The 12,520-nt window shown below is 47.5% G+C and overlaps 1 protein-coding gene across 1 annotated transcript in view; it reads right to left on the bottom strand.

Annotated features, from left to right (window-relative positions):
• tecpr2 (tectonin beta-propeller repeat containing 2) overlaps positions 1 to 12,520 on the bottom strand; it is a 28,793-nt gene that overhangs the window by 9,360 nt on the left and 6,913 nt on the right. The window contains exons 10-23 of the mRNA XM_056393720.1: positions 12,279 to 12,505; positions 11,125 to 11,347; positions 10,311 to 10,542; positions 7,858 to 8,116; positions 7,380 to 7,619; positions 6,967 to 7,034; positions 6,733 to 6,848; positions 6,356 to 6,529; positions 5,843 to 6,023; positions 4,853 to 4,994; positions 4,544 to 4,769; positions 4,250 to 4,339; positions 4,010 to 4,107; positions 3,796 to 3,931 (exon numbers count right to left, since the gene is read on the bottom strand). Of these exons, the coding sequence (XP_056249695.1) occupies positions 3,796 to 3,931; positions 4,010 to 4,107; positions 4,250 to 4,339; positions 4,544 to 4,769; positions 4,853 to 4,994; positions 5,843 to 6,023; positions 6,356 to 6,529; positions 6,733 to 6,848; positions 6,967 to 7,034; positions 7,380 to 7,619; positions 7,858 to 8,116; positions 10,311 to 10,542; positions 11,125 to 11,347; positions 12,279 to 12,505 (2,412 nt within the window). The remainder of the gene's footprint in view (positions 1 to 3,795; positions 3,932 to 4,009; positions 4,108 to 4,249; positions 4,340 to 4,543; positions 4,770 to 4,852; positions 4,995 to 5,842; positions 6,024 to 6,355; positions 6,530 to 6,732; positions 6,849 to 6,966; positions 7,035 to 7,379; positions 7,620 to 7,857; positions 8,117 to 10,310; positions 10,543 to 11,124; positions 11,348 to 12,278; positions 12,506 to 12,520) is intronic.

The following is a 12,520-nucleotide window of genomic DNA, read 5'->3' as shown; positions in this document are numbered from 1 at the left end:
GCCCTTGTCCCAATGCGCACCGTAAAGAAAAACCCTAACGAAAAGAAAAAGCCCGTCTCCCCACGGGTCAACCTACTGTCAAAAACCTGGGAGTGAAACCAGGCCTCCTCCCCAGAGGTCCGATCTCCCCAACTCTTATCAAAGAACCTGTTCTTAATCATTATCATGCTCCTACAGTAACTGTGTAGCTCAGCAGTTATGTAAACAACCAAAAACCTTAATAAACTGTGGTTATATTGATTCTAACGATAACTGGGAATATTCATATTCAAATGATGAATAGAGAACCTTAGGATACAGTCTTTAGTTCCTCTCCTGATGCCACCATCTAATCCGGGTTAAATGTGCATATGAACATGAAGAATTTTATGATAGGCACCACATGGAGTGGGGAAAGGTTCTAACCCTGTTGTCAGCTCAGCAAGAGAACTTCTATCTGTCTTAGCTTATTAAACCAAAATGTGAAAGGAATATCTTTTAACACACTAAAACTAATAACATTAATTGTGGCTTTAAATGTAAATAAAACGCCGGTAAATGCCGTGATTTCTGGTCGCCTGTTGGAGTCCTCAGATTCAGTTCATCTCAGGGAATGAGATTTACACATATCTGGACCGTTGTTATAGTCTCACCATCACCTCACTCTGATGACCCGAAATGGTGGGTTGAATATTCGCGCGCTTCCTCTGGATCCGTGAAGAGCCTCTCTGACCCGTTGTGTGTCACCCGTAGCTTAGCAGGATACAGAAGTCCAAACTTAACCCAGGGTTTGTCGCGTAGTAACTTTCTGGCTAGGGTGAAGGCAGCTCGGTGTCTTGTGACTTCAGGTGGCAGGTCTCTGAATATCTGTATCCGCTGGCCCCGGTACATTAGATCTCTGATGGACATCGCCTTCTGCATTATATCTTCATAAGCGTGGCAGTAATGCAGCCTTGCAATAAAGTGCCGAGGGGGTTCATCATTGCCAGGTCGTTTCCTCAGGGCTCTATGGGCTCGGTCTATAACTGGTGCCTCTATAAGGTTTAACACTTCATTTAACAGCTGAGTCACAAACTCTCTCGGCTTTTGGCCATTTTCATTCCCCTCTTTAATTCCGGCCACTCTCAGATTCTGTCGTTTCGAACGGCTTTCCAGATCAATGCATTTCTCTGATAGTACTTCAACTTGCCCAGAGAGTCTCTTACTTTGTCTTCCAACTCTTGTATTGTATCTGAAGTGTCGTTAGCAGCATCGGCTAGCTCCTTCAAAGCTTGGTTTTGTGCGCCCATTTGGGTATTAAGCGCCGATATTGCTGTGTCACTTGCGGTTCTCAACGCAGCTATCTCCCCTCTCAAGGTGGTAGTTACCTATGAAATCTCCGCCTCGTTCTTGTTGCAAATGTCCGACTTCACACGTGCTAGCTCTGCGTGTAGTGATGTTATGGCCTTTAGCACATCGTTGCTATCCGCCTGCTGTGCGCTCTCACCGGCTCTCGTCTCCGTAGTCGAGCCCGAGGCTTCATGCAGGCCCTTCTCCTCATCCAGGTCATGTTTTGCATCAGTTTTTCTCGGCATTTTCGACGTGCCCGTTCTCGTATAAAAGTTCTCAAACTGTTACTGGGTAAATTTCCCAAAGTTTCATTTGTATGGCTTTGTTGAAATGGAGTTTTAAACTTAAAATCTGCAAGAGCCACTGGAGAGTGCGTCCTACTCCAGGTGTACTCTTTTATGCTGCAGTCTGCTGGGCAGCAGCATGTCTGACATGAACACAAAGAGACTGGACAAGCTGGTCAAAAAGGCTGGGTCTGTGCTTGGCAGGAGTCTGGACTCACTCAGGACTGTTGTGGAGAAACGCATGCAATGTAAGATGGAGGCCATCTTGGACAATACCAACCATCCTCTCCACAACATCCTGGCAGGACAAAAAAGCAGCTACAGGTGCAGCAAACATCTCATCTCACTGTGCTGCAGAACAAAGAGGTTCAGGAGATCCTTTGTTCCCATTGCCATCAGACTATACAGCACATCAGCCAAAGGAAGTGGTCTGATCTAATTATTATTGTTTATTTATTCGTTGTCGCCGTCTCCCGCTAATCCGGATTCGGGTCGCGGGGGCAGCAGCCTCAGCAAAGTGGACTCCGAGAGCCCTCTCCCCAGCCACTTCCACCAGCTCTTCCGGGAGAATCCCAAGGCGTTCCAAGGCCAGCCGAGAGATATAATCCCTCCAGCGTGTCCTTGGTCGGCCCCGAGGCCTCCTCCCGGTGGGACATGCCCGAAACACCTCCCCAGGGAGGCGTCCAGGAGGCATCCTCACCAGATGCCCGAACCACCTCAACTGGCTCCTCTCGACATGGAGGAGCAGCGGTTCTACTCCGAGTCCCTCCCGGATGACCAAGCTACTCACCCTATCTCTAAGGCTGAGCCCGGCCACCCTGCGGAGGAAACTCATTTCGGCCGCTTGTATTCGCAATCTCGTTCTTTCGGTCATTACCCAAAGCTCATGACCATAGGTGAGGATTGGAACGTAGATCGACCGGTAAATCGAGAGCTTCGCCTTCCGGCTTAGCTCCCTCTTCCCCACAACGGACCGATTCAGCGCCCGCATCACTGCTGACGCTGCCCCAATCCGCCTGTCAATCTCCCGCTCCTTCCTACCCTCACTCGTGAACAGGATCCCGAGATACTTAAACTCCTCCACCTGAGGCAGGGCCTTCCCCCACTGTTATTATTATTATTATTATCATCATCAACAATGAGCTAATGGAAAAATTAATTTCCCCTAGGGGATAAATAAAAGTATCTATCTATCTATCTATCTATCTATCTATCTATCTATCTATCTATCTATCTAATTATAATTAACATGAATCATCATGTTATAACATCACCAGGGTCGGGTTCTGATGGTGCCCTTTACATCCTGGTTCCTGGTTGGTAAAGTACCTGGATTCATTACCAAAGCTCTTATTGTAGGAAACAGTCTGGTGATCATATTTATGTGAACGAGCTGCTGATGGAGTCTGACATAGGCCCAGACCTTTTCAGACTTTCAGAGCTGTTCAGATCTGTTCAGTCCTGTTCAGACCTGCTATTAACATGTGTCTTCAGTGATCCAATCAGTGATCAGCTCTGAGTTCTTCAGTTCACACTTGGATTTAAAATGTGTCTCATGTGACCACTTGTGGTCAGATCTCACTTTCTGCTTTATATGCAAATAAACAGGTATGTGTTGTGGTTTTTAGCCAATCAGACAGAAGGGTCTGTTGTCAATGTGCCTGTGTGTGTGAGTGAGAGAGAGAAAGAGAGAAACAGACATGTGGTCTGTGATAGTGAGAAGGGCAGAGAAACTAAAAACAGATCTAACCCTATCAGTCAGGTTACAGTGTGACGCACACACGCGCGCACGCACACGAACGCGCACGCACGCAGGCACATGCACACACACACACACACACACACACACACACACACACACACACACACACACACACACACACACACACACACACAAACTCCTTGTTGACCTCTGAATGACAGACCTGTTACACAACCTGCACTGTCAGTCAGTGACAGAGAAACACAGCTGTGTGTGTGTAACACATCCCCCCCCAAAAAAAGAAAAAAGAAAAAACAAACACACACTGACCAATCACATATCAGACCAATGATGTTAACATGTTTTAAATGTGTATTAAACTAACATGTGAACAGGTCTCTCAGTCCTTGTCCTGTGAAGCTTCAACAGTCTTTGTTCACATAATCATGCACCAGTACGACTCCACCTGTACAACTCCACCCTTACGGCTCAGGTACATACCAAGCTGGCTGAGGTCCAGGGGGGTCCAGTGCAGTCCGGTGGGACAGGAAGGAGACAGTGTACGAATACTGACTCGACCATGAGTGTCCAAACCCCACAGAGCGTCACGGCATGCAGACAGGTGAGTTATCTCCACCTGAGCACACATGAGCATGAGCAGCACACACAGGTAGACCAGTAGAATCAGAGTCAGAAAGGAGACAGATGTTCTTACCTCAGGTGGCAAAGGTACGGAGGAGGGGCGGAGCTCCCCATCCTGATCCCAAACACAAAACAGATCCTTCCTGCTCTGAGCCAACCACAGGAATGTACCTGAGAACACAGGATTGTTTCATGTGACATATGAAAGACGGGACGGGGACTCCAGGTGGCAGATGACAAGCACCTGAATGAGCACTGGGGAAAGTATGAGGACCAGACAGAGACTGAGTACAGGTGTGCCAAGCTGTGTTACCTTCTCTATGGGGCACAGCTGAAGATGTGATGAAGGTCCACCTGGTGGCTGAGACGGTTCCTCTTGGAACGACGTTCTGCCAGAAAGTTCCTAAAGGAACCGAACACAAACAGCCCTGAAAAACTGAAAACTCTGCTGGACTCTGCTAGACTCTATGGAACTCTACTGGACTCTAGAGGACTATACTGGACTCCGCTGGACTTGCAGGACTCTGATGGACTCTACAGGAATCTGCTGGACTCTGTTGGGCTCTACAGGACTCTATTGGACTCTACAAGACTCTGCTGGACTGACCCACGAGGCTGCCACGGGCCAGGTGCAGCTGGTTCCGTCCAGATGCGACCCAGACTCCGCTGGCGTTGGCGCTGACCAGGCTAGGCTGGCACTGCGAGTACTGAGACAGGAAGGCCACCACACGCTCCACTGGCGCCCTCGTTACTGTGGCAACACTCTGCGTTGCCTGCAGCAGCGTCTGGAACAGACTACCCTGATCGAAGACCACGTAGTCCGAAATACTGATCTGATGGAGAGACAGAGACAGACAGAGACAGGCTGCTGAGCTGAGACCAAACAGGACAGAGTCCAGGTGAGGCGTCTCTTTACCTGCCACCAGTGGTCGTCCTCTCCCTGTGGTCTGGACGAACAGATCCCGGTCCTGAACCACAGGCTACCGCTGGCGTCCAGAGCCCAGGCTGTCCCTCCGTCTCCCAGGGTGACGCACATCAGCTCCAGACCCTGAGCCTCACTGAGAGACAGAGACATAGACTGAGGACAAGTCTCTGATGCTGCTTCTCAGACTCTGTGTTCTTCTAATGAATGTAGTCTGACACACAAGAACACCACAGTCCACCACAGTCCAGTCCACCACAGTCCAGACTGTTCTGGTCTGTGGCTCCTCAATGGAGGAACTAGATACTGAATTCTATCATAGACCACCTTCTCTGCTATCACCTCCTCAACTGACACCTCCTCTTCTGACATCTCCTCTCCCAACAACTCCTCTGCTAACATCTCCTCTGCTATCACCTCCTCTGCTAACACCTCCTCAACTGACACCTTCACTGCTGATGCCTCCTCTGGTAACACCTCCTCTCCTAACCACAACGTATTTATTCCAGACAGACAGAAAGAAAGCACAGAGGCCATTTTAATTTCAGGTTGTCCATCTGTACATACGTTTGTCCCGTTCTCATGAACATGATATTTCAGTAACACTTTAACAGAACTTCTTCAAATTTGGCACAAACATTCACTTGGACTCAAGGATGAGTCATTGGGGGTCAAAGTTCAAAGATCAAGGTCAGTGTGACAATAACTCAAAACTTCACACAGCAATTATGACAAAATTACAAAGTGGATAATATTTTACATGACTGTGGTTAAAAGGGGATGTGACCTGAAACTATTCTGAGTGGATGAGGTGGTTCTAGTTTCTTAATAGAAATGTTACATGCACACCTCCTTGTTCTGGTGTCCAGAGTCCTGGTGCCCTGAAGTACTGGCTCACTCATTAAGAAGTAGCTTATGTTCCGCTCTGTGAGCCTGAGTGCGGTGTACTGTGTGGTTGTTGGTGCAGTAGTACAGTAGCAGTACCTGACGGTGTCGTACTTCCAGCCCTCTCCCTCGCTGCAGTAGCTGTTTAGTCCTTCTCTGTAGAACAAAGCCTTGTGTTCACTCAGAGCCCAGACCACGCCCCCTCTCACACACACCTGGCTGAACACACAGGGCGAGTCCACCTTCACTGAGCGGGCGCAGGGACGCTCCACGCTCAAACCTGATGGACAGAGACAGTGGTTACTGTGGCAACAGCACACACGGCTCCTCCACCACCTGCAGGGCTGTTGCCAGATCTGATGGGATTCACCACTGAGAATGTTCTGGTATCAAAATGTTCTTTTTCAACAAAATAAACGTCTGAACAACGACATAAGAAGAGACTGAATCAGTTTCTAACTAACAGGCAGACAGGTCACCTAGAGAGCCTCCTCATTAGTAATGAGTAATCCTCATCCAGGATTCAACCAATAACAGTAGACAACACTAGGTCGCTCTGAATCCACCCGTTTCTTGTAACACAATCATTCAATAGGACAGGTAGGTGGTTACCTGTCTGCAGGTAGAGGTCACCGTTGGTCCTGATGATCCATGCGGAGTCGTCACTCAGAGCAACGAAGGCCGTTTGCTCCACAGCTTTGTACCAGTGACGTTTTCCTTTAACCGACACTTTGGCACAAGCAAACGCCGTCATGCTCTTCTGCTCCACCTTCCACAGCAGGTTACCTGATGGAGTTAGCAACAATTAGCATCCAGCTAATGCTACTTAAACCTGTACATACACCTGTGCACCTGACAGCCGCTGCCTGCTTTAATCAACCAGGTGTTTTAACCAGAAGCTGCTGATTAACTTTGACCTCAGTCATTAACAACAGATTAATTACAACAGATGGGCAGAGGATTGGTCAGGTGTGATGTTAGCAGCTCACCTGAAGGTGATAATGCCACCTGGTGGACATTGTCTTCAAAGCGCTGCCAACTGAGTCCAGTTTCAGGTAGAGCACTGCAGAACAGTCCCCCTTTGAAGTCCAGACACCAGACATACCTGAAACACACAGGTCACCTGTAAGACACCTGCTGAACACCTGTCAGTCACCTGATCACTGCCCTACTTTTAACTCCACACACACACCTGAAACACACAGGTCACCTGACAGACTCACCTGTCAGTCACCTGCAGGCTCAGTATTCCACATCCGGGTCCTGAGTACCCCATCCAGCTCTCTGCCAACTACAACAAGTAAAGACAAAATTGTATTAAATCCTGCTGAGAGTTTCACCTGGTCCGGTTTGTGTGTCTCACCTGGTCTGGTTTGTGTATGTCTCAACTGGTCTGGTTTGTGTGTGTCTCAACTTGTCTGGTTTGTGTGTCTCACCTGGTCTGGTTTGTGTGAGTCTCACCTAAACTGGTTTGTGTGTGTCTTACCTGGTCTGGCTTGTGTGTGTCTCACCTGATCTGGTTTGTGTCTGTCTCACCTGGTCTGGTTTGTGTGTGCCTCACCTGGTCTGGTTTGTGTGTGCCTCACCTGGTCTGGTTTGTATGTGCCTCACCTGGTCTGGCTTGTGTCTGTCTCACCTGGTCTGTTTTGTGTCTGTCTCTGTCCTGAGGGTCCTGGTCCGTCTGTCTGTCTGTTGTTGTCTCTGCCTGATTGGATGGACAGGTGTGGACAACTCCTCCCCCTCCAGCAGCAGGCAGAGTGTGAGAGTAGATGTCTCCCTCTTCATCACTGGACATACTAGGTTCTTTGTCCAGAGAGGACACGGTGGAGAAAAACATCTGATCTGCCAGACGAGCAGGGGGCACCAGGTTGTCGTCCTGTACACAAATATAGAGGCGTTTAGTCCCAGATGTGTGAACCTGTTTGGGTTTTTCTCACAGACCACGATTGTGGTTCCAGATGTTCTGTAAGGGTCCAGGTCTGACAGAAACACATTCAATTCATTCAACAATGTCTGTCCATGAAACTGTTTATCATCTGTCTCTCTGTCTGTTTGTCTGTCAGTCAGTCTCCCTTTCTCTCTCTCTCTCTGTCTGTTTGTCTCAATCAACACACCTCCTCCTCCTCTTCCTCCTCCTCCTCCTCCTCCTCTGGTCCAATCAGAGGGCTCAGAAACTCGTTCTCTTGCTCCTTCATTGGCTGCTGCTCCTGTCCATCATCTTCCTCAGTGTTGTGCATGTAGGAGAAGGTGCACTCCAGCAGCAGATCTACATCCGGGGTTGGAGGGACGACTTCCTCTGGACCAGATGACTTTCCTGGGATCTGTTTGTTCTCAAGACCCTGGAGGAACAAGGATCCTGGAGGGAGGAGGGAGCTGGGATAAGAAAACAAGGATGAGACAGATGAGTCAACAGGAGACAAGGATGACACACAATTATACAAGGGCTGATGTCACAGGGACATGTTGTTCTACAGACGTGAAGGACCATGTTGTTCTACAGACGTGAAGGACCATGTTGTTCTACAGACATGAAGGAGCATGTTGTTCTTCAGACGTGAAGGAACATGTTGTTCTACAGACGTGAAGGAACATGTTTTAAAGACGTGAAGGAACATGTTCTACAGACGTGAAGGAACATGTTGTTCTACAGACGTGAAGGAGCATGTTGTTCCACAGACGTGAAGGAACATGTTGTTCCTCAGACGTGAAGGAACATGTTGTTCCTCAGACGTGAAGGAGCATGTTGTTCTACAGACGTGAAGGAACATGTTCTACAGACATGAAGGAACATGTTGTTCTACAGACGTGAAGGAACATGTTTTATAGACATGAAGGAACATGTTCTACAGACGTGAAGGAATATGTTCTTCAGACGTGAAGGAACATGTTGTTCTTCAGACATGAAGGAACATGTTGTTCTACAGACATGAAGGAACATGTTGTTCTACAGACGTGAAGGAACATGTTGTTCTACAAACGTGAAGGAACATGTTGTTCTACAGACATGAAGGAACATGTTGTTCTACAGACATGAAGGAACATGTTTTATAGACATGAGGGAACATGTTCTACAGATATGAAGGAGCATGTTGTTCTACAGACGTGAAGGAACATGTTGTTCTACAGACGTGAAGGAACATGTTGTTCTACAGACCTGAAGGAACATGTTGTTCTACAGACATGAAGGAACATGTTGTTCTACAGATGTGAAGGAACATGTTCTACAGACCTGAAGGAACATGTTGTTCTACAGATGTGAAGGAACATGTTTTACAGACATGAAGGAACATGTTTTACAGACATGAAGGAACATGTTCTACAGACATGAAGGAACATGTTCTACAGACCTGAAGGAACATGTTGTTCTACAGACGTGAAGGAACATGTTGTTCTACAGATGTGAAGGAACATGTTTTACAGACATGAAGGAACATGTTGTTCTACAGACATGAAGGAACATGTTGTTCTACAGACGTGAAGGAACATGTTGTTCTACAAACGTGAAGGAACATGTTGTTCTACAGACATGAAGGAACATGTTGTTCTACAGACATGAAGGAACATGTTTTATAGACATGAGGGAACATGTTCTACAGATATGAAGGAGCATGTTGTTCTACAGACGTGAAGGAACATGTTGTTCTACAGACGTGAAGGAACATGTTGTTCTACAGACCTGAAGGAACATGTTGTTCTACAGACCTGAAGGAACATGTTGTTCTACAGACGTGAAGGAACATGTTCTACAGACCTGAAGGAACATGTTGTTCTACAGATGTGAAGGAACATGTTTTACAGACATGAAGGAACATGTTTTACAGACATGAAGGAACATGTTCTACAGACATGAAGGAACATGTTCTACAGACCTGAAGGAACATGTTGTTCTACAGACGTGAAGGAACATGTTGTTCTACAGATGTGAAGGAACATGTTTTACAGACATGAAGGAACATGTTCTACAGACGTGAAGGAACATGTTGTTCTACAAACGTGAAGGAACGTGTTGTTCTTGAGACGTGAAGGAACATGTTGTTCTACAGACGTGAAGGAACATGTTCTACAGACGTGAAGGAACATGTTTTACAGACGTGAAGGAACATGTTTTAAAGACGTGAAGGAACATGTTCTACAGACGTGAAGGAACATGTTGTTCTACAGACGTGAAGGAGCATGTTGTTCCACAGACGTGAAGGAACATGTTGTTCCTCAGACGTGAAGGAACATGTTGTTCTTCAGACGTGAAGGAACATGTTGTTCTACAGACGTGAAGGAACATGTTGTTCTACAGATGTGAAGGAACATGTTTTACAGACATGAAGGAACATGTTTTACAGACATGAAGGAACATGTTGTTCTACAGAAATGAAGGAACATGTTGTTCTACAGATATGAAGGAACATATTGTTCTACAGACATGAAGGAACATATTGTTCTACAGACATGAAGGAACATATTTTTTTGGAACAGGCCAACACAAATCATCACCACCATCATCTTAAATCTTTTCAGTGAAAATGAAATGAAGAAACGACTCATCACAATATCTGCTGGTGTTCAGACTAACCCAGACTCCATGTCCTCTCCATCCTTTACACCTCCGTCTGAACCTCCTCCTCCCCCTTCCTGTGAATCCTGGTCCTGCTCTGGAGACTCCTGGTTCTGAAGGTCCAGCCCGATGAGGGAGGCTCGGTCGCTCAGAGGAGTTCCACTTCCTCCATCACTACAGCTGCCGTCCTGGACTATAAACATGGAGTCTGAGCAGCTGCTCTCAGAGAGACGGGTCACACTGCTGCTGTCTGAGGACGGACAGGGAGACACAAGACAACTAGTTATGAGGTATGTCTGTCTGCCTCTCTCTATATCTGTCTGTCTGCCTGTCTCTCAGTCTGTTTGTCCATCTGTCTATCTCTCAGTCTGTCTGTAAATGGTAAATGGACAAAGCCCTTATAAAATACTTGCCAGATTTACTTACACATTCATACATCACATCCATACACACACTCATTCACTGATGGAACAGCCATCAGGGGGAATGTGGGGTTCAGTATCTTGCCCAAGGGCACTGCGACACACAGCCTAGAGGAGCTGGGGATCGAACCACGACCTTCTAATTAGTGGACGACCTGCTCTACCTCCTGAGCCACGGCTGCCACTGTCTGTCTCACTCTCAATCTGTCTGTTTTGCTCTCATTCTGTCTGTCTCGCTCTCAATCTGTCCATCTGTCTGGCTCTCATTCTGTCTGTTTTGCTCTCATTCTGTCTGTCTCGCTCCCCTTCCGTCTGTTTCACTCTGATACTGTCTGTCTTGCTCTCATTCTGTCCCACTCTCTCATTCTGTCGGTCTGTCTGGCTCTCATTCTGTCTGACCATCTACTTACCTTGTCGTCTCCTCTTCTTCTTCTTCACTCTGACAGCTTTCACCACCAGCTCCTGTTGCATCTCCTCTTGACCCAGGGGGGCACTGTAGCGTCTAGAGCTGAGCTCACAGAATGTGGTCACCGGGGCGTTTCCTTGGAAACTGTCCCAGGAAGTGACTGAGCTGCTTCGACTACGAGAGCTGCTGGTGAGCAAACCAGACCGCTGGCAGAGTTGCTCCATCACCTGCACCAACATAGAGTTTGTTTAGATACAGAGACATAAAGTGAGTCAACCAGTCACGTCAACCAGTTTACAAGTCAACCAACCTACCAGTCTGTAAGTCAACCAATCATGTCAACCAACCAGTCTATAAGTGAACTGGTTAACCAACTAGTCACATCAACCAGTCAACCAGTCACATCAACCAGTTAACCAGTCAACCAACCAGTTAACAAGTCTGTAAGTCAACCAACCAGTCTATAAGTCAACCTGTCAACCAGCCAGTCAATCAACCAATCTCTAAGTCAACCAGTCAGTCAACCAGTCACGCCAACTAGTCAACCAAACACTCACGTCAACCAGGTAACCGGTCATCCAACCACACTGTAAGTCTACCAGTTAACCAGACAGGGTCAGTCATTGAAGACTGAGTGTCAACCGCAACTGTCTCTCCAGTAACGTAGTTGTATGTTGGAGTGCACGGACAGCAGCTTTATGACTGGGGTCCAATTCATGACGAGAGAGCACTTTTTTACAGCTGGTGGCAGATAGCAGCTTCCTCGAGCACACTGTGCAGAAACAAGTGCCCAGCTCCTTCACGCCGCTGGATCCTACACTGCTAGTGTTACCAAGACCCGCCCCGCTCTGCTTCTGATTGGCTAGTAAAGTTGGTTAGCTTCAATATCTGGTTAGGTTAAGAGCAAGAGACTTTATTACCTCAAACATGATAAACCATATCCACAACAAGTGTATTGACTTTTAATTTTTCATTTATTCTCTCCCAGCGTTGAGCGGGAGATCCAGCATGATGCTGGAATACTTTAAGCCCTGCAGTCTAGAACACGTCAACCAGTTAACTAGTCTATAACACGTCAATCAGTTAACAAGTCTGGAAGTCAACACATCAATCAGTTAACCAGTCTGGAAGTCAACCAGTTAGCCAGCTGTCAGTCACCTCCAGCTGCTCCTCCTGCTCCTCTGCCTCCTCCACTTCCTCCGCTTCCTCTTTCTCTCCCTCATCACTGAGTCCCTTCCCTCCTCCTCCTCCTCTCTCCTCCCTCCCCCCACCCTCTACAATGATGGCCATGGTTCTGATTGGCTGAGCTGTTTCTACTGATCCGGTTGGTGGGAGGATGGTGGGCGCGGTCAAAGGTGAGGACAGACGGATGGAGAGCTCCGACACTGAAGAGGATAATC

This window comes from Seriola aureovittata, chromosome 13, assembly GCF_021018895.1.
Source record: "Seriola aureovittata isolate HTS-2021-v1 ecotype China chromosome 13, ASM2101889v1, whole genome shotgun sequence".
Lineage (NCBI taxonomy): Eukaryota > Metazoa > Chordata > Actinopteri > Carangiformes > Carangidae > Seriola > Seriola aureovittata.
This window is presented reverse-complemented; position numbering and strand designations above follow the sequence as displayed.